Below are 21,940 nucleotides of genomic sequence, written 5' to 3' on the forward strand. Positions count from 1 at the left end.
CTGAGATGAGAAAGAATAGAGAGCCACAAGAGTGATCTGTTTAACCGATTTCATATCAGCCGTTTGACACACTTTATAAATCTTAAATGGGCTGAAGGTATATTGCCCTTCTGGGCTTTCTGAAGGCACGGGAGCTTTGGAAACCAGAAGCAAATGGTTATCAAACTGCATTGATAATCTGCATTTTATTCTCCTGCATAAGCATACCAAAAGAAAGAAATATCACAGAAAAGATTCTTCTAAAGGCATACAGAGCTCTTCTGGAAGCAGTAGCTACACGAGCTGTGAGATTTATAGGAGATAGTGCTGGTTTTGCAGTCACCACTGCTCTGTGTAACAGACACTATCACCACCCACCCCTCTCCATCTGCTGTGCAGCAGACAGGCAACCATACAATAACAGAACCAGAGGTTCAGACTGCGCTGGGCTGGGAGGGAACCATCAGGATCACAGAGTGCAATGCTGGCCCTGCACAGGACACCCAACAACCCCACTGAGCCTGCAGCACTGTCCCAACAGTGCCCCTTGAACCCAGCTGATGCTGTGCCCGCTTTCTGGGGAAGCCTGCTCCAGAGCCCAGCCCTGCTCTGGGTGAAAATCCCTTTCCTGATATCCAACCTCAACGTCCCCGACTCAGCTTCAGCCCCTTCCCCGAGTCCTGTCACGGCCACGAGAGCAGAGATTGGCACCTTCCCTCTGCTTCCCCTCATGCCACAGCCCCCAGCGAGCTCTAACGCCACAGAGCACCCTCATCTCTCCCCAGGACACTTCCCCTCCAGACCCTTCCCACCCATGGCCTCCTTTGGGTGCTCTCTGATGGCTTCATGTCCCTTTCACATTGTGCTGCCCACAGCTGCCCACAGCACTCAAGGTGAGGCCACTCCAGGGCAGAGGGCAAGGAGGATCCTGCTGGAACCAGCTCAGCAACTGAACTGAGCTGAGCAAACTTCCCAGGCAGCTTTTTGCACCTCAAAAACAATTATGTGTCTTCAGGCATGAGTTACAGCGTGAAGCTCGTGAGACATCAACAAAAGGAATATAGGAAAAAGGCATTTAAATATCATTTAACTTTTGCATCTCTGAAAAAAAAAAAACAGAAAACTCTCTCCCTCCTGAGGGTTCTGACAGGGCAGGAGCCTGGGGGGGTCTGGCTGCAGCCCCTGGCCTGAGACCAGGCCAGCCTCACCCACCCCTGGGTCATGGAACAATCACTAAACACACCTCACATCAGAGAGATCACATTGCAATTAAGCATTGTATCTAGAGTCCAATTAACACCCAGGCTCCTGCAACTCACTAATTTGAGTAGGCTGAGGCTGTATCTGGAGCCCATTTTGGTTTGTGATTTAATTTTGGACAGATTATGTAAAATTGGTGTTGGTATTTCACTGTGATGGTTCATTATTCCAAATGGTATTTGCTGTAGTTTAAGGAAAATATGGAAGTTGATGATACAAAGTCTCATTTTCTCATTAAAAAAAAGTCAGGGGAAGTTCTAAAAATAAAGGTGCAAATTCTTGATGTGTGAGGGCTGTTCCCCATCCCTTCCTCTAAGAGCATCACCCCTATAAATATCCTCAAAAAAATGTCACTGTTTGGTCCTGCAACTTCAGAATTCACAGTCAGTCAATACTGTTAATGCACCTTGTTAATTTGATAGGATTTGTCAGGTAACTCCACTGGAAAATTATATAAAACTGTTCCAGATGAACAGATGATAGTGACATGAATTAAAGTGATAGAACAATAGTGGAATATAAACCAGAAATGACACCCAAAGTGGCTGTTGATTTATTGCCATCCTGAGTTTGGTTCTGGGCTTCCATGTATATTAGTGCTACAAATCTGGGTCCATTTAGCAGCGAGATGCTCATACATACATCACCAGCTCCTGCTCCAAGCCAAGGTCACTCCCCATTGCATCAATCTTCTCAGCAGAGGCTACTTCACCATTTTGTAACCATCTCAGATGGAACAGACTTCCTCCTCTTTCATCTTTTTTTTATCATGTAAAATACACTTTAACTTCTATTATTTTTATCTGCAAATTGTTGCTGTATACTTCATCCATTATTTCTGTATCTCGACATCGCTGGCTGAAGCTCACCCACATCCAGAGAGTACATTGACAAAGAATGTTGTCTTTTTTGTGTTATTGTTCTCACAATCTGGATGTGTTGAAACCTAAAATCAAAACAGTATTGTGTCTGTGGTTTCTGCAGTCTCTGTCTCACAGCACAAATCACTCATACTCAAAACCCAAGTGAAAATGCCCCTTCTACTCTTTTTTAAATTCATTCATTTTGTCAAAAGGAATGCCATCAATGTATGGGTTCTGTAGCAGTGTTCTGTTCTTGCTCCCTTTGTTGGGTCTGCAATTGCCCCCTCCCCTCTCTGAAACACTTGCCAGCAGTTGTTTTCCCAGACAATATGCTCCTGTTAGTTGTGCTAATGTAATACACGAGTAAATGTGTCTTATTCCTCCAGCACAGGATAGAGCCTTTGTAAAAGTGCTGAGAGTGCTGCTGTGTGTGCATTACCCTGTGATATGGGCTGAAACACAAACCCCAGACCTTAAACTGCCACCTTAAATGCAAAAGCCCCATCACTCAGAGGGCTGGGCACTCCTCCCATGGCCAGGCACATATCACCTTTTACTACAGAGCTACACACAATGTACAGAAAATCAAATTTACTCCCATGTTTTTCATAAACCTTGTCTCAAATTCTATGGTCAGACCTGAAAACAGCTAAAACAATTCAAAAAGTGCAATCCACTCCTGCACAGCCGCTGACACCACTGATCTGCCAACAAGGAGCAAAGGGGTGACAGAGGATTTCTGGGCTCCCCGAGAAACCCTTGCCCTGTTACAGCTGCTACACAGAACTGATGGCACACAAAAGCTGCAAAGAAAAGTCTTTGCAGCCGGCCGTCACCAGGCTCCCAGGCCAGTCACCGCTGAATTAAAAATCTTAGCCCCTGTTGTTGCCATTCCAGGGAGGAAGAAGCAGTCTGTCACTCACAGATAACACGCAACACTCACCAGCCCAAGCCCACACTGCCCCTCAGTCCTTGTTTTGCCAATCTCGATCTTCTAATGTCTTTAAAAATTCAGGAGAAAGCCCAGCAGCTTAATCAGACTTTATCAAAAGGTTTTGATTTTCTGTATTTGCCCAAGGTTTGAACACCCTGCTGGTGTTTTCTTTGATTTAAAAAAAGATACAATTAGATTATAAAGCCCCATTGTCAGTGCACTGCCATCAAAATCACACAAGTTCACAGATTGTTATAAAAGGGAAATTTTATGGTCCTTACAGCACTGGGCAGGGTCAGCTCCTCCACTGCTGCACAAGTTAAGCCATTTGTTTCATTTAACAGCTCTTCTCCCTTAACCATTTATCTTTAGTGATCTGTCATGACCTTTTCAAGCTCTCATTTCTGACACTTCCCAGATACAGTGAGTCAAACTTCACTGGAAGCAAACTATCACACCCCGAGAGTTTGCTCAAGGCAGCAAACATGCCCAGCACTGCCCTGCTCCAGCACCACAGATAAATCCTGCCTCAACTAGACAGCTCAAAATAAACCAAAAACCCTCTTCTGTGAGAATTTTACACTCACATACTCTTACATGTGCTTCAGGACGGAGGAGTGAAGGGACTGTAGTGACAATAATACAGGAGTTGGTATAGTTTGACAATTCTGAATTCTACAGAATAAATGTATTTTGTAAACATTATGGCACTTAATATCTTACTGCTGAATCATTTCTTTATGGAAGTATTTGCAGGAATGTCACAGGTCACCTACCAATGCATCATTAATCAAATTTTCACAATTTAAACACAAAGATAAAAAGCCATTCAATCATTTTAAAACAGTAATGGGGCTTTTATAATTCAGGATTCTGTCAGCCCTTGGCCTTCAGGTTTTCAAAAGCATTCAGCGAGCCAATAAGGACAATATAAAACCTTTAGAGAATGCTCATTTATTTTGTTCCACCTCAAATTTCCACCAGGTCGTTAAAAATCTTTCAGTCTCAGAAAAGGAAAAACCCAATAACTCCCAATTTTGCAAAGCCTCATTTAAAAATAACAAAACAGTTGGCACGAAGCTTTCCATTAGGAAGCCTAGCCTGAAAAAAAGAGACGAGGTCATTAAATAATGGCCTTCCTTCAGAGGCAACATGTGCAACTGATTGGGGATAGTAAAAATACTGAAGTATTTTCAACGGAAAGCAATATTTTTAACTGCTGAAACGCCAGCGACACTTTCAAGCGCTCCGTGAGAAAATGGAGCAAGGTGATAACGATGGATTCGGAGTGGCAGAGATGCCGGGCAGTGCTGGCACAGCCCTGAGCTGCCCTGTGCCAGGCACGGGTGCATTTACCTAACTGCACGTCCGTGGTGAAGCGCAGCCGGTGGATCATGCTGACTTTGAAGGACTTGTAGTGGTGGCTGCTGAGCATGTCCTGCACCGTGGCTATGTCGATCTGGGGGTCCTCCTCCGACACCTCTTCTCCTCTTGAACCTGCAAGACAAGGCCCAGGGGCTCCTGAAGGGAGGCTTGGCTCGGGGCACACCTGGTGCCGCCACACCTGGGCGTGCCCAGGGACTCTGAGTGGCTCTGGCACCAGGAGATGCCACCCTCCACGCCAGGGCAGCCACCCGGGCACCGAGGCCACGAGGGCAGGCACCTGAGGCTGCGTGGAGAGCAGCACACCATGCTGGGGACACACCACTCCAGCTCTCCGGTGGCACAGGCAGCCCTGCACCGTGGGTACCCAGGGGACGAGCAGGGGACCCTGCTGGCCACCCAGCAAGGAGGCCAGAGCTGCCCAAAACCCACCCAGAGGTGCCTGTCTGTCCCCAGAGGTGTCTGTCTGTCCCCAGAGGTGCCCCCTGGATGCCAGCACGGATCCCCCATGTGCCAGCAGCACCACGGGCACGCTGATGTGAAGCTGCACTTTATTTACTGATTAGTATTCTCATTACCACTGCAGGTACTGCCTTTATAAAAGGCAACAACTCATTAAGCCAAAATGCCAATTACTGAAAAAATATAACACACTTTAAAGATTTTTTTACATTTTATGACGTTGGATTAACACCAATTTCAACATTACTATAATGTGATATATAATTGCACAGAGTAATTTCGATGCCAGCTGCTAATAAAGCACCTCCGCTCAAAATGATCATTCAGATGCTGGTAGATAAAGTGGCATAAATATGTTTGAAAACTGATTTAGCTTCTTACAGGAGATCCTGAGGAATGACATGTTTTGTTTAATATCCTGGCTAATGTAGTCCTAAAAGCTGAACCAACTGCCAGTTCAAAGAACTAAATTTTCTGCAGGAGATTAATGAAAACTCTGTATTTTGCTGAAATTTTAATAATGGGGAGATGAGATGATGGAGTTTTAGTACAGATTTTAAAGCTCCAGCAAAGCAGGTACCAAATTGTCAGATTTTTCAGTATTAATTTTGCTTGAGACTTGTACTGTTGGAGTGGCCTCAACACTACACCACTGTGAGCATCTGCTGCTAAATGAGTCCAAAGCCACATGGGGAGCATAAAGCAGGAGATTCCCAGGACACAGAATTTCACCACAGCTTTCCCAGAGCTGCCCTTCTCACACACCATGTACCCTCCTTTGGGGAAGGGGACACCAAAGGGTTAAGCCACAAATTGGGCTGTGCCATTCGACTTGAAAGGATTCCAAAAATCAAATTAAACAGTCTCCATGTGAATTTATGCAGAGCCATCTTAACACTGCAAGCACTCCATGCTCCAGAATGACAAGATAAATTGTAATGGCTCCTTCCGAGACATTACAATGCATTTTGTCACAGACCCCTGTGTTAATGTCTCTATACTATGGATTATCATAATGTATCATGTCAAACCCTCATGCTGCACTACTCCAAAGATACACTGAGATATGTCAAACTTTTTGGTGCACTTAAAAGCATCTTGAGGGGCTGTGGCGTGGCAGAGCCTGGCAGCGGGGCAGGAGGGGGGCAATGGCACTGCTGCCCCCCTGCCCAGAGCCAGCCAGGACCCTGCTCCAGGCTGGGGTGTGTGTGCCCACAGCCCTGTCCCCACACTGCGTGGTGACACTGGCACCCGTGCTGGGACAGGAGCTGGGACAGGGCAGCAGAGACCCCTCCAGCTGGGCCTGGGCTGCCCACACAGCCCCAGGGCACACCTGAGCCCCCTGGAGCAGGGGCAGCTCGGTCCCTCAGCCCAGCTCCCCACTGGAATCCTGACTTCCAAAGGAGACAGCAGCAGTGGGAAAGCAGCACCAGCTCCACGAGGAGCCAAAGCAGGGCCTGCCCACGGGGACCCAGCTGAAGCAGGAGCCTCCTGTGCCAGCCCTGCCAGCCCCAGCACGGACAGAAACGCTCCTCAGGAGCACCCAGCGCTGCAATGGCACAGGCAGCTGCTGCAGGCAAGGGAACCTGCATTTCCCCCATAAAACAACAAAACACAAAGTTAACTGCACTGCAAAAATGTCCCTTATTACTTTAATGTACTAGAATATTGCTTAATGAAAGTTCTTAATTGCAATACAATTAATTACATACACAGAGTCCCCAATTACATTTTCCAATAAGACATTGGCTTTGCTATAGGTCTAAAGGCACTAAACCAATTTTAATATATTAAGACCAATTTCCCTTGAATACTAATTACTATCTAATGATAAAATGAGAAAGAGGAACTTTCCAGAAGTAAGATGGCAAGAATAAAACTAAATTAGCCATGAACGGCTTCCTACCACACATAAAGGCATTTCACATTACAAAGTGCAGCTTTCAGTTTAAAGATAAATCTTTGTGCAAGTTAAAAGTTCTGCACACTGGAAGCAGTTTATTAGCTTGAATGCTATTAGTAAATGCTGGCTGGAAAGGGGATTTCTCCATACATATTTCTTAATAATGGAAAGTTTTTGTTTCATTTAATACCCTGAAATATAAACTTTCTCTTTGCCCAAAGGAATGTGGCTCCTCTTCTCCCAGGAGATGCTTGCCATCATCCATATATATATTTATAAATGACTATGAGACTATGAAGAGCACATTTACAAGTAATAGCTGTTACAAGAGAGTTTTTTTCTGACTGGCATATCAAAGCTAAAAGTATTTCAAATCAAGACAGAATGCATGAAGTGAATATTTCAGTTCGCTGATAGGATTGTCAAGCCATTATTTTATTAATAGTGCAAAACTGTCAATATTTCTATTCTAATGTCATGCCGAAAGATAGCTCCTAAGCACCCCAAAATCCATTTTCTGACTGCAGGGGGGAGCAGGCTCTGCCCAAGGCAGGGACAGTGAGTGATCTCACAGACTGTGCTGTCCTGGAGCCCCTCTGTGCAGGGCCAGGGCAGGGTCACCCTGCCTGGGCAATGCCACCCCAGCAGGGCTCAGAGCACCCTCCTGGATGGGCACACAGGGTCACCCTGCCTGGGCAATGCCACCCCAGCAGGGCTCAAAGCACCCTCCTGGACGGGCACACAGAGTGCCAAGGAGGGCAGGAGAGCTCCCCAGCTCAGGCAATTTGGACCCAGCAGCCTCAGGGCTCCATCCCACAGCTCTCCAGGGCTCACTTAGGGCTCCCTGGCCTGGCAAGGGGAGCAGGGCAGCACAAGGACTTCAGGAGCAGGGACAGGAGTCCCCTCAACACTCTGACATTTATTCTGAGCCACCTGAGGCTCTCCTGGAGCAGAGCAGACTGACTGCCTGCTGCTACACCACGTACAAACTTCCACTAGATTTACTCCTTCAGTAATGCTGCAACCTGAACCCAGGCACTCGTGAGAGCAAAGACCTGCGGGGGATACAGCTACAGGACACAGCCTGGATTCCTCCACAGATGATGAAAATACATTTAAAATGCAGCATCTGCAGTACTCTTTTAATTACAGAGCCTGGGTTTTAAAAAATGTTATTTTAAATCACAAGCAAAACCCATGGAAGTATGACTAGTGAGGATCATTTCATAGATTAAAAATCAATACAAAAATAATAGGTGGGATGCAGACGTCGGGGAATTCTGGCTTGTGGAAGAGCACAACTCAATTAGCGAGGTCAGAATTGCTCCATTTCCTCAGCACAGCCCCCCTGCTCCCTCTTGCCAAGGTCTCTCCTACGGTTTCTCAGAACCATTTTGTGCAGACATGAACCAGGAGCACCAGGAACATTTTGGGAGCAAGTGCCACCCCAGGGAGAGCAGCAGGCAGAGCTGAGTGCCCATCCCAGCCCCAGCAGCACGGGGGGCTCAGGCTGCTCCTGTCCCTTGTGCTGCACCCAGGGCTGCTCTGGGGAGGCTCTGCTGGGATCAGACACAACTGCTGGGGCCAAAAAGCACCACTGAAAGGTTTAACCTCTGCACAGAAGGAACAAACTCTTCCACTGCTTGAAGCAGGCTCTTACAATGGCTGTGCAGTGTTCTTGGCTGAGGGCAGGACTGTGACTGGTTTCACTCATTAGTACCATCAACATTTTTACACAAAATGGAACGAAAGAACACCAAACCTGAGAGCATGGCTGCTGTAAAGAAAGAAGAATGGATCAAAATTCCATGGGGAACAAACACAAACCAATGTTAAATGTCTTTTTTAAAAGTTTCATATTGTTTCAAGTAAAGAAATAAATCAGGAAATAAATATTAGGATGATTAAAACAGTAATAGAATAAAAATATTTGAGCAGAGCTGGAGAGAAGATTATTTGTCTGGCACTTCAAAAATCATCAAACTGCTGCAGTTATTTCTGCATGGCTAATTTCTTTAAATTGCATTAGAAACCCCCAGTGTCTCTGACAGCCACACTGACAGGGCACAACACCCTGCAGACCAACCCAACTCACTGAGCAACGTCTGCAGCACAGACAGGTTCATATTTCGTGTTTTTCAGGGTTGGTCATAACTTTACAGAGCAGTTTAACAGCAAAAGATTAATCATGAAGTGATAAACAGGATGCAGACTATTTACTAAAGGTATGAAATCCATCATTTCCCTCTGGAATATTGTTTTGGCACCACGGAGAAGTGCCTCGGGACAGAGAGTCTCGTCAAAACGTACTTGCCCAGACAGTACAGCTTGTGTTCCAAAATACATAACTTATGTGAGTTTAAGCAGTTTACAAGAGCAAAAGTGAAAAGGGGAAACATACTGTTCTCCCGGACAAGGCAGAATTCCAAAGTGCTCTGGCTCTCCAAGGTACAGTCTAAATCTACTGGGACATTAGGTTCACTCTGCTTCTCCAGCCGATACTGAGGACCTGCAACATAAAGTAACTTGTAAAATCATCTGTTTTCTAACAAAGTGATGGCTTAGCACGTTCAACTCACACGAGGTTGCTGGCAGCCCAGGACACAGCAGGTGGGTGTCGATGTCCCCGAGCCCCTTGCCAAAGGAAGGGCTGGAGGATGCTGCGGAAGGAAACAGCACATCCCACTGTCCACAGCTGTCCCTGCCCTGCCAAACCCCTGTCCAACACTCCCACCTGTCCCTGCACAGGTGAGGCTGCACCAAGCCCCTGCCTGGAGTGGGAAACACCCTCAGACCTCGCTGTACTCCCTGGGGGCATTTTGGGCATCTTTCCTGAGTGAAGAGGGGCCCAGTGTTGCTCCCTGCTGCTCCCATCCCTCTTGCCTGCACAGAGCACTGGAAGCACCTGGGAAGGAAATCAGCCCTTACTTATGGACTGCATCACACAGAGGGACAGATGCTGCTGCTTTGAATGAATTATTTTCACATTTTAACAGTAGATCTTAGAGGTTCAGGTCCCAGCTTCTTTCTTCTCCAACCAAATGCCCAAGAAAGGACAATACCACTTAAAAAGCTGTTTTACAACTACAGAAAATGTATTAAAAATTGGTTTTACAAAAGCTAGGCCAGTAAAAAAAAAAAATCTTCTAGTTGAATGGATCCTTAAACTACATGGCTTAACTGGAACAAAACCAGGACACTGATCCAATTCCAGGTGAAGCCCCTGAGCCAGCCCCAGCCCTGCTGTCCTGACAGGGGTTGGGAGACCCTGGTGGGGTGGGGGCAGACCTAAGTGCCTCTTTAACTAGGTCTCAAAGTAAAAAAAAACCTGGAACTGAAATTACAAAATCTGTTCCCTCTTCACCACTACTTAAAAGATTTCTGACTGTTTGCTGACTTTGAATTACGAGCATATATGATGAAATATTTAAAATATATAAAAAAATTAAGTCATTCAGCCTCAGATGGCATGCCTAAGGAATGGAATTTGTTGGCCAATTAATTTTAAATTTACTACAGCAGAATTTCAATTACAGCTGCTCATTCCATCTCCCCACAGCCGCGTGAGGCACTTGCTGCTCGGCCGGGCCGTTCCCTCCCTGTGGAGCACTGGGCACTCTCCTTATTCCCAGTGCCACCCAGCAGGTGCAGTGCCAGGCTTTCTGCAGGGCACAGGGGGCTCCCACCCTGCCCAGCACAACCACTGGGGGCACGGGATGCTGCCAAAGCATCAGCAGAGCAAAGCACGCAGCACAAAGAAAGGCAAACAGACCCAGCATCAACACTGCCCCTCTCCCGGCTACTGGAAATGTGATTAAGTATTTAAATTTAAAATAAATTAGATAAACACAGGCCTGCTTGTTAGGCAGAAGCAAAATATACCGAATTGAAGCAAATCTCAAAGCAGTAAATCAATTTGGATTCAAAATCTGGTGTAGGTTTAAGAACAGGACCAGTGAAAGCCAAAGCCAATGGCTTTGTCTGTCCATCCCAAGCACCTTCCAGAGATTCCTGAGCTACATCCAAGGGCACTGCTGGCACAGATCTGAACATCTGTGCTGTTGGTACCCAGTCCCAAAGCCCTGCCCAACGGGGCAAACCCTGACACCACGGAAGGGTCAAAGGTAGGCAGGGCTCGTGGTCCCTCTGTGAGGATCCGATTCCACCCCAAAACCATCACCCCCATCAGAACCAGTCCCCACGCTGCTGAACCCTGAGGAGAGCCATCAGGGACCACCCCTCGACACATCCTGCAGTGCCTCAGGGTCATTTCTGTCTGGAGCAGCTCGAGAACCCCATGATCAGGTAAACTGTTTTACCCAGTTTGTGTCAAGCCTGTATTAACTCTACTAGGAAAGCAGGGAAATAGAGCTCCAGAGCAGGTCAACCTGCCTCATGGATAACTCCTTAAAACCAGAAAATACTGAGAAAAATACTGAGAAATGAATAAAAAAGTGCAAATGGATTTTCAGAGAGTATCTACTCTTCAATTATGCTTTAAATATCTGTCCACATTTACATGACCTCTGCTTGCCAACAGATGAAGAACGTTAGGCTGAGTCTGTGGAGGAGTTTTACTATCAGGCTTCTCTCACAAGTTCAAATGATGTCACTGTAGTAGGAATATTGGATAATTTAATGGTCCCCTAATGGAATCCTGCTCTGTGAATTTCAACAAATTTTCAAGTGGCAATACCAAAGATGGATTTTATGGATTTCTGTAATCTCATGCAAATGTTCAATGCAGTTGTAAAATAAACCTTTAAAATCCTGGCACGGACTGTGCTGGCCAGTGTCCCAAGCCAAGCTTTGCTGCTGCTGGCAGCTCCCAGGGCTCCACACCCCTCCTGGGGTGATCCTCCATCCCACACATCCCTTCACCTGAATCCCTGTGGAACCACTCTCGCCTTGGATTCTGTGCACAGACACCCACCTGGCTATTTCAAGACACCCCTTTAGAGACAGGAATGTTCATCAGGAACTAAAAACAAGACCCCAGGACCCACAGTTCCCTATGAGCACACAAAGGTGCCTGGGAAGAATCCCACCCTGTAATCAAATTAAGGGTTCTCCTTGCAGAAGGGAACAGCCACCTGCATACCAACAAACCAATTCTGTTGCCATTTAAGCTGCAAAGCTTTCAGAAAGGGCTTTTGAAAGCACGACCCATCAGTTCTAATTTTTAAAACTTATCCTTTCAGTCAAGACTAGAAAAAGGCCCATTCCAACTTTTATCTCCACTACAAAGTGCTGTTATCTTGGGCTGTTGTCAGGAGCTCTCTCTCTCTTTCTGCTGACAAGCAGAGACTAGAGAGATAAGATTGGGAACGAATCTCACTTCTCTGAGTAAATAAATAATCAATACTCATCTAAATGTAAATGAGAAAGTATCCCCCTCTGATAACAGGGCTCTTATCAAACAGCCAATTTTCTGCAGACATTTGGCCTCAACCAAATCACCATCATTCAGCCCCAGCCTAATGGCTAAAAATCGTAACTAAATTGAACCGATCACCAGAGATCAACTAAGTTCAGCCATGGCTACTACGGGTTCAAATGTTTGGAATGCAATTTTTCCCCCATTAACTTTCAATAGCAATGAAGAATGCCACGGTCAGGGGTGAATCTGCACAATAAACAATACTAACACTGCAGCAGGGAACCAGGCTTTAAACAAAACCCCAACTAAACCCCCTCCATCTCCAAACTAGTTACTAGGGTGAAATAAGGATTATAGAAAGAATATTTAATGTTTGTGGAGTTGCCAAACCTAAACAAAAAAGACCAGTGTCAACAAAAACACCCAAACTGTTGAAAACTGAGGCTACATTTTACAGCACTTGTCTCTGTAACAAAACACATCCCTATGCCTGTATATCCCTCTCTTCACCTTCAAGAGCTCCCATAATCCTCACCAACACCCCACTTCCACCTGTGCCACATCAGCTGTTTCTGTTCCCTTTACAGTCCATGCATTTGTCCAAAACACTTTTGGATTTCCCATTTCCATGACATTTACCTCCTCAATTTATTACAGTGTGAGGAAAAGTATTCCTCTTGTTCCAATGAGCCATTGCCACCCCAAGGTTTGGGGTGAGCAGCTCCTGCCTCTGAACTACCAGGATAAAACCTTCCCAATTCCCTGTCCCCACCACCTCCACTTCACAGACACCTCTTGTACCCAGTTGTGCCTTTTCCACACCCGAAAACCCCTTCCCTCCTCAGCATCTGCTCCTCATTTCACGTGCCTGATCCATTTCCATACTCATCCCTTTCTGCATCTCTTCACTTCTCTTTTTTGAGGCAAAATACAGCAATTAAGACGTGGGTATGTTGGGATTTATGGACTCAGCTCCTGATGCTCCATTTGTCTTTCTGCCTGCTCCTACAGGGAGCTGAAGTGTTCAGAGAACTACGGTGATGATGCTGGATACTTTTCCTGACTGATGGAAGGTAATTAGAGCCCATCATTGTACACATACAGTTACAGTTGCTTTTCACCATGTATATTATTTTGTACTCATTGACACTGACTTCCCTCTCTCGTTTTATTGTCCTGTCACTCAGCACTGTGGATACCTCTGCAGTGCTTCACAGACAGCTTTTATTTGCACTATTCTTACCTCTTTTGTATCAACAGCACATTTTGTCACATCAGCATTCACATCCTTTCCATGCCCCACATTAAGGAACAATGCAGGTTCCACCAGTTCCACTGGAGCTCCACCAGTAACCTAGTTACTAATCACCAAGGGCCATTATTCCTATTCTTTGTTTCCTGTCTTTTAATCAATTATTAATCCATGTGAGGATCCTCCTTGTCATCCTGTGACAGCTTAATTGCTTTATGAGCCTTTGTCAAATCTTTTTTGGAAATCTAAGCGTGCCATGGCAAACCCACCATCCCCTCAGATGGTCTCTGGCTCCCTCTCAGCGTGCTGGAGCACAGCCTGCTCTGCCAAAGCCATGCCCCTGCATGCTGCAATAGCTCACACGCCATCCATTAATCCTGCTCCTTGCTAGGGGCTCCTGTTACAATTTCAGTTGGCCTGGTGAGAACGCCCAGGCAAAGCTGTCTGTCCTTGAAGCCCTTCCACAGAGCCCTGCCACCTCGCACAGCTGAGAGCAGCTGGTGAGAGCAGCACCTTGCACGTGGTGCTCATGGGGCAGCACCTGCAGCCTGACCTGCAGCACACCCAGACCCTGCTCCTGCTCACTCTGCAAGCACACGGGGCCACAGAGCGGCTCAAAACCTCCTCCAGTGCCACCCCTGCCGTGCTGGACATCTTCCCTGCCCCAGGCTGCTCCAAACCCTGCTCAGCCCGGCCCTGGGCACTGCCAGTGATCCAGGGCAGCCACGGCTGCTGGGGCCAAAGGAAATAACAAAGGGAAAGAAAAAGTAACAAAGAAAATAGGAAAGAAAAGATCAGAAATGTGGGCAGTTAGGCAGCCACAGCCCAACAGCCACGGTGACAGATGCTGGGCAGGAGGGAACAAGCAAAAGGGAACTGAGCACAGGCAGAAGGCAGCAGAGCAGTCAAAAACCCCTGTTGATAAACACTTAACACTGATGTCTGTGGGACTTTCCATTTCAAGTCCCTCCTTTCACAAGGATTTGTGATTTATTGCTTTGCTGCTCCATCCCTGGGCTTTGAAAGCACGATTCCGCTTGAGTTTAAACTATATTTATATTTATTTTTTTGTTATCGCTTTTTTATTATTGCTATAGAAAATATTTGCTGGAAATATGTTGCAGCTATTACAAGGTCATAAAAAAGAGGAGATTTATGTATTTCTATCATTTCAAATAGTCTGTCAGAAAGTATCAGTCGTGCTAAGTGTAAGACTGCTGGATTCCAGCGTTCCCTCTGCCACCACATGGGCAGCAGATGGAGGAATTAAAATAGCTCAGTGTGGAGGCTCCTTGGGTGCTGGCTGGGAGGAGGGAAACCGAGGCAGCTCCTCGTCCCTGGGGAGGCCTGGGGGAGCCCTGGGCGCTGGACATGGCCCAGGGGATGAGCACTGGGCCATAGCATAAGGGCAGAGGGAGGAGCAGGGTCAGTGCACTGCGGAGAAAGGGGGAACAGGGAGAGGGCTCAGGAGCCTTCTCAGAACATGACAGAAGGGGCAGGATTCCATTGTGTGCTTGGCAATGACAATAAAACAACAGAAAATATGTAAACAGTGAGAGAGGAACTGGCTGCAGAGCAGAATGTTTACATCTCCAATCCTGCTGCTGCGAGGACGTCTTAAATCTGTTTATCCGCTAAAAATCCCCAAAGCCCCTCAACACCTCTGAAGTGGAATAAAGATTTTATCATTACAAATGCAAATACTGGTTAATAAATAAAGATATTTAAATAGTGAAAACAAACTTTTAACATTATGCACAAGCACGAGAGGTTTTTTTTAGCCCAATCTGTTTTTCCTTAACTTGCACTGTTGTGACATTACCGAATTTTACACACAGTTATCTGCCGCTCTCCACAGAAATACAGATGGTTTTTGTAGAAATAAACAGTCATTTATATGAAACAATTGTAAAATAGTTTATGGAAACCAGTGGTGTAATGCATTCAAATAAATGCCAGGCCTGGTTGATGGAGAGCCAAGGTGTTAAATCACACTGCTCAGGAATTCAGCTGTGGGAAACAGATAGTAAATCCAGAGTGACAGAATTTCCAGTGATGGCAAAGGTTTCTGACATCTAGTCCAGTACACAAAAACTACAGCAGTTCAAACCTATTTTACTTAACACTACCTTGACAGCCAGTGAAATTAAAGAATTTAGTCAAAAGCCCCTTAAAAAGAAACAAACACTTCATTTCTGGATTGCTTTTCTGGGGAGCAGCAAATGTGCAGCACGGCCAGCAGCAACCCGGGCTGTGCACAGCTCAACAGAAGGGTTTTACTCAATTGCTACCTTTTTGCATTAGCAATATGCAGCTCTAAAAAAAGCTGAGACAAAATCGTCATGTTTGATCTATAATGTAAAGCACCTACTGTAGAAATCCAATACACAGATTTTATTTTAAACTCTGCAGCTGCCCCGCTCTCAGCCTGGCCCTAAAATGTCACCTGAATTACAGCATTATTACCAAACCAGTAGAACCAGTAACCACATGGGTTCAATACCAACAGGTCCAAAACTGTTCAATATTTCACCTTCATTTTGGAGGCTGGGCATGAAAAATTCTCCTGGGCTGGCACCCAGCCCCTCCCCAGCCCAAGGCACACTGCTGCTCTGACCAACTATTCACACACTTTATTTCTGACGAGCTGCTCCCCGTACACCAACACAGCGGGGTCTGCTCAGCATCACGGGCTGGGGAGAGGGAAAGGGGGAGTGGGGTAAATAAATCATCCTGCTGCAGAGCTGAGCCGGGCCTGGGCAGGAGGAAATCATTCCCAGCAGCTGCACTGGCCTCTCTGCACCCAGGGGCTCACCCTGCTCCAGGAAACACCCCCAAAACCGGGCAGGGAGCAGCTCTGCCCCTTCCAGCATCAGCCCTGGCTGGGAGCAGCGAGGGGAGCCACGCACAGCCCTGGGAATGCCGGCACTGCCCTGGGCATGCTGGCACTGGTGCTGAGTGATCCCAGCCCTGGGAATGCCGGCACAGCCCTGGGAATGCCGGCACAGCCCTGGGAATGCTGCAACAGCCCTGGGAATGCTGGAACAGCCCTGGGAATGCCGGAACAGCCCTGGGAATGCTGCAACAGCCCTGGGAATGCTGCAACAGCCCTGGGAATGCTGGAACAGCCCTGGGAATGCCGGCACAGCCCTGGGAATGCCAGCACAGCCCTGGGAATGCTGGAACAGCCCTGGGAATGCCGGCACAGCCGTGCCCGGGTAAGGCAGAGCCCCCTGGCAGCAGCAGGGGCCTTGAGGGCTTTGCAGGGATCCCAGGGGGGTTTGCAGGTAGAGCTGCTCATACCCTGCACCGGGCTCTGCAGGGCTGCTGTAATGATCCAAAACAAAGCACCCGGAGCCAGAGCCACTCACAACTGCCATTAAGCAGAAAAGCACGAGTGTGAACACAAGGAAACACAAATTAATTGGCTTTTCACTGTCACAGATGCTGGGGCTTCCATCCCAGAAAGAGTCAGAGCAAACATATGCATCGCCTACTCGAACATATTTACTTTTAAATTTAAACTCCTCAGTTACCATCATTCCATGACAGTATCAAACTTTAACGACAGTTTATTCTAACTGTAGTTCATCTGTTAGAAGTGCTTTAATCCACAGGGCTGCAGCTTTACATGGTTTATCTTTTTAATTCTCCTTTTTCAAAACGGATAAATAAATACATATATGTGCAATCAAAATACATACACACCTCCCTTTACAGACATTTTTTTGTCTTACTCTCCCACCAACAAGGTAGGATGAGGAAGGAAAACCCCAGCAAGGCCCACAGCTCCTCCAGCAGCTGCTTTAGAACATTTAAGTCACGAAATTTGACATTAAATGTGGTGCTGACACTGACATGCCAGAAACTGAATTTTCAAACACAACTCAGAGCTCTCCTCCCAGCTGCTCCTCACACAAAGATGAGCCCCAAGCAGAACTCTTCATCTGAGAGTGCCCAGGTTCTGAGGGTAACCTGAACTTTGTGTGAACAAATCCAAACCACGGCAATCACCAACCACCACAAAACCTGGCTCTGTAACAGACTGTGCTCCCAGGAACCAGGGGGTGCAACAGGCTCCTTTCCCTGCCCTTGGCAGCTGCAATTCCTCTGATTCTGGTGTAGGGACTAAAATATGATATGGAGGCTTTTATCTTTAAGTCCTGTGCCTGTTTCTTGAATCTTTCTCTTTTCTTATTATTCAGCTTCCTGTGGCAGTGAAATAATACACTTAAACAGACCAGGAAGATTATTTTAAACTATTTTTGGTCACTTTACACATTTTAAAGAATGCAAAAAGCACTGGTTGACAGCTGTTAGGGACTTGAATGTTATTGCAAAGCAGCTGTTTTCATTTATTGAAAAAGTATTAATCTTTCTCCAAACTCACAGAACACTGAGCTAATAACTCTCCCTCTAACCTACGGAAAATACAGGTCACGTCTGTGCAATGTTGGCAGAAGGTTTTGTTTATAACAATTAAACTTGTAGAGCATTTTGTTCTTAAAAGGACTGAGCCTTTCTGGTCGGGGGATGTTTGCAGTCGGAGGCAGCTATTAAATAATAATCAGTAGCATGTTCACCCTGCAAAGAATTTCTACTTGAAATCAGACAAGATTAATCAGAGGAGACTTCTCTGCTCACTAGAAATTTCAGATGGAGAGAGGCTGACACGGACCAGGAGCAGGCAGGATTATTCCAACATTTCAGCATTTTATGTTGTTTAGTTTTGTCTCTCATCTCCTTCTAAGAACATTCAGTTTTTATATACTGACATCGATGCTTAATTTGTTTGAAAACAAAGCCTCTGCACACATTCTCTCTGCATTGTTATTTACTTTACATTAGTATTTATAGTCCATTCAGCTGAGCTCTGGAGGAGAAGGCAACTGGCGTCCCAGGGAATGTGTTTGTGGAAGAGCAGCAGGAATGAGACAGCTCACAGGCACGGAGATGACTTCCAAGTGTACATATAGTTCCTGCACATATTTAATTTGAGAATCACCATGGCATCAAGATACATGAAGTATCAAGGATGAAGTCACCATCTCTCCTATGTTCTTAAAATCGTAATCCATGCAAACATATTTTACAGGCAATATTGAGTGCAGGCTTTGGTGCAGATATAAAAAGCCTGATAAGATCTCCTGCCTGCTGCACTCTGTGGGCTGCTGTCAGCCCCAGCCCCAGCTGAGCCCTGGGAGCAGAGCATGGGCTCTGCCTTCCACCTGGGAAGAGCTGTGCCTGCCTTGGTCCCTCTGAGCCTCCCTAAAAAAGCAGGATTTAAAGTGCACGCCTACCACAACCCAGATTTCTTACATGTTAATGGGGTAACACATGAGTACTGCTGAAAGTAACACCCGCAGAAACACACACCAGACCGAGCGAGCAGGAAAATCATTTCCCAGTAAAGCAAATCAAGTTCCAGGGGTAATGGTGTTTTACAGTTCTGCAACCTGATCTGTGTGACCTACAAAGCTTCCTCTGCCAAGCTGAGGGTGGGATTCCAAGCGTGCCCAACAGCTACCTGCTCCAGAAGTTAATGTTAGCTGATCTCTGGGGAGCAGAATTATCCCAAGCACTAAAACACCCCAGTCTCACCTTCTAAAACAGCTTTTCAGGACTCGGTTATTAGAGCTGTTCAAAATCCAGACAGCATGGTATCTGACATTTTTACTGATAAATTCAAGGAGAACAGGAAGTTCTTAACGCTCCCAATCTCCAGCATGTGAGTTCTTTTCTGCAGATCTGCCACACTGCAGAGAGATTTTATATTTACACCATCAGCTGCTGAAGTGCACACAGAAAGGAGATGTAGGCATGGCAGGATTATACAAAACAATCCTTAAACTACCCCTGGACAGGAGGGTTCTCCAAGGGCTGTTATCCCAGTGCCCAGCCAGGTCCCTGTGCACTGATGGAGATTCCAGCTCCCCTCTCTGTGCCCATCCTTGGCTCTTTCTCTCCCATCTGAGCTATTTTCAGAAAACCCTCTTGCATGAGCAATGCCCCTGAGCCCCCTCAAGGTGGCCCATCCTGGATTAGACCAGTCTCCCCTAGAAGCTCATCCCAGAGCTGCAGTTTTATTTCCAGCCCTCCCATGAAATATGCCTGTGCAATACACGCTGCTGAGCACGCAATAGGTTAAACAAATTGATGATAAAGTATTCGACTTCGTTAGTTTTCATTACCATAAGAAAACATCAATTACATTTTCTATTTTATGAGTGTACACAGGGGAATCCATTACAGTAAGGGAGAGGCTGTACGACTCCTGCTGCTGCTCCTCTCTCAGCAGAAAGAACAGTTTGTTTCTAAAGGCAGTGACACCAGCCCAGAGGAAGGGAAGGCACACCGGCGTATCTGCACAGACAGCTCCTATCCTGATTTATCCAGCCTGGCTCCAACTAATTAAACATCTGCCTCAACCATTTCCTCTGCAGATTTATCTTCTCCAGTATGCAGCACCGACTGGGTGTTACAGGCTCTTTCCTAACTTGCAGCCATTCCTGTGCCTCTCCCAGTTGGTGATTTGGGCACGGGGCAGAGATGATCCAGTGCTCCCCTTAGCCCCCGTGGGTGCCTGTGGTGGGACAGGTCACCAGGTCCCCCTGCCCTGCTGCAGGACAAGCACGTCCTCCAGGAGAGGACTGGGGGCCAGGCTCTCTGAGCTACAGCACATCCAGGTACTGCACCACCTGCCTTGGCTGGCTCAAATATTATCATTTAAAAATGGTCAGAGTTCATATGTCAAAAGCCCTGAGACACTAAGAAAGAAGAATTGCAAGGAAGGTGAAATAGTTTGAACAGTTTGCAATAATTTTATCTAAATAGAGCTAGGCACAGTCAGAATATTGCTGCTGTTTTTTCAGGCCCTTTCTATGAAGAAAAGGTTCTAGCCCATTTCTGTCTCCTACTAACCAGTATTTTGCTGCAACAAATAATCTTTACTGGCTGAACAAAGTATTTGGAGAAAGCTAGCCTAGTGTTTTAGCCCTAGTCATGCTGAACAAACACTTCCCAATTGCACCACACGAATTCCTCAAATTTTCCTCACCCAAAGTAGCCAACCCAGGTTTGCATTTTCCTGCCAATTCAGGACCAGTCTGAAAAATGCCCTGTAAGTCAGTGGTGAAAACAGATCAGAAAGCAACTGCTTCTACCAGTACTTGACAACAGCCTAAGCTGTAATGCAATAAATTCATCTGTCCTGAAAAGGCTGATCTGGAGACCCATTGGAGACAGGCAGAAAAGCTCACGGGCATTTCTGTTTTATTAAAATATTCCAAAAACTTTAAATAAACACGTCCAGCCTATTTTTAGTAAGGACTTTTTAAAAATCAGACCAACCAGCTTTAAAGGAAACATTGCTGAATGAGGAGAAATGTTTCTCCTAAATTATGTCTTATCTTTTATTCAGAACTTTGACATCCTAATCCACTGGTTAATAATGACCTGAAGCACCCTGGCCCAGGCCTTTGCAGTGCTAATGCTCTGATCTGCAATTCCATTTATCCCTGCATCTCCCAGTGACAGCGAGAGGCACATCCTCTGCAATGGTGAGGGATCTGGGGGTAGGTGAGAAATGATGGCAAAATCTTTCGTTTTGCTCCTGCTCCAGTCTCTCTGTGCCCACTGTGGCGGCATCCTGAGCTCTCCCTGCCCTCACAGCATGGCCAGCCCGTGGCAGATGGGACTGGAACAGCCTGTCTGGATCCAGGGAATTGGGAATAAGGAAAGGTTTGGATAAGCTAAGTTAATGGTAATAAAAAATTCTGATACATCCCTATATACCCTGTTCCTGAAAAGGGTTCTGAACAGGAGGGCCAAGGCAGCAGAGGTGAATGTATTAGCTGAAGGAAGAAATGCCAGGTCCATTCCTTCTCTAAACTACTGAGCAAAAATAACAAAGTCAAAGCAGAATCAAATTTCAAATGGACAAAGAATAAAACATCTGTTACACGAAGGGGGGAAGCAGTTTAAAGACTGAGCTAAGTGAATCCTTTAGCAACCTCCCTTCAGGGAAGGGAAATCTGACCCCAGGAAATAAATAAAAGTCACCCAAAAAGTGAACAAAAGAGGTGTTTGAAAAAACCCCACCGCCATTCATCGCCGCTAACGACTTGTTCATTATGAGTGATGATGGATAAAGACTTCTCACGCTGAGATGAAATCAAGATTTATATGCATTGTTTCCTCTCCCAACTTGTGGGAAGATCATCATCATTTAATTCTATCTCTGCGGCCAGCGATGGGCATCCAGAGAGCAGGTTATCACACGGCGCAGTCAGCTGGCAGGGCGCGAGTGCCGCTGGCACATCTGGAGCGCGGCGCGCAGCCGGCCTGAGCGATGGCTGCTGGCCCCCCTCCAAATTGCTGCAGCCTGCCGGGGCTCCTCTCTCCCCCCCAGCGCTGCTCCTCTCCTCCTCCCCCCCCCTTTTTTTTTTTACGAGAATCAGATTTTCATTGCTCCATTCAATTGCTCTTCTCTGCCATTTTTTACAGCTCTTATCGTTCCCTTGGA

General features: G+C 46.4%; 1 protein-coding gene across 6 annotated transcripts in view; it reads right to left on the reverse strand.

Annotated features, from left to right (window-relative positions):
- MAPKAP1 (MAPK associated protein 1) overlaps positions 1–21,940 on the reverse strand; it is an 80,788-nt gene that overhangs the window by 11,454 nt on the left and 47,394 nt on the right. For 5 of the 6 annotated variants that reach the window (XM_058038339.1, XM_058038337.1, XM_058038340.1 and 2 more), the window contains 2 exons: positions 9,186–9,293; positions 4,393–4,533 (listed from right to left, as the gene is read on the reverse strand). In XM_058038339.1, the coding sequence (XP_057894322.1) occupies positions 4,393–4,533; positions 9,186–9,293 (249 nt within the window). The remainder of the gene's footprint in view (positions 1–4,392; positions 4,534–9,185; positions 9,294–21,940) is intronic. The other variant, XM_058038343.1, reaches the window with a different exon arrangement.

Source organism: Melospiza georgiana, chromosome 20 (genome assembly GCF_028018845.1).
Source record: "Melospiza georgiana isolate bMelGeo1 chromosome 20, bMelGeo1.pri, whole genome shotgun sequence".
Taxonomy (NCBI): Eukaryota; Metazoa; Chordata; class Aves; order Passeriformes; family Passerellidae; genus Melospiza; species Melospiza georgiana.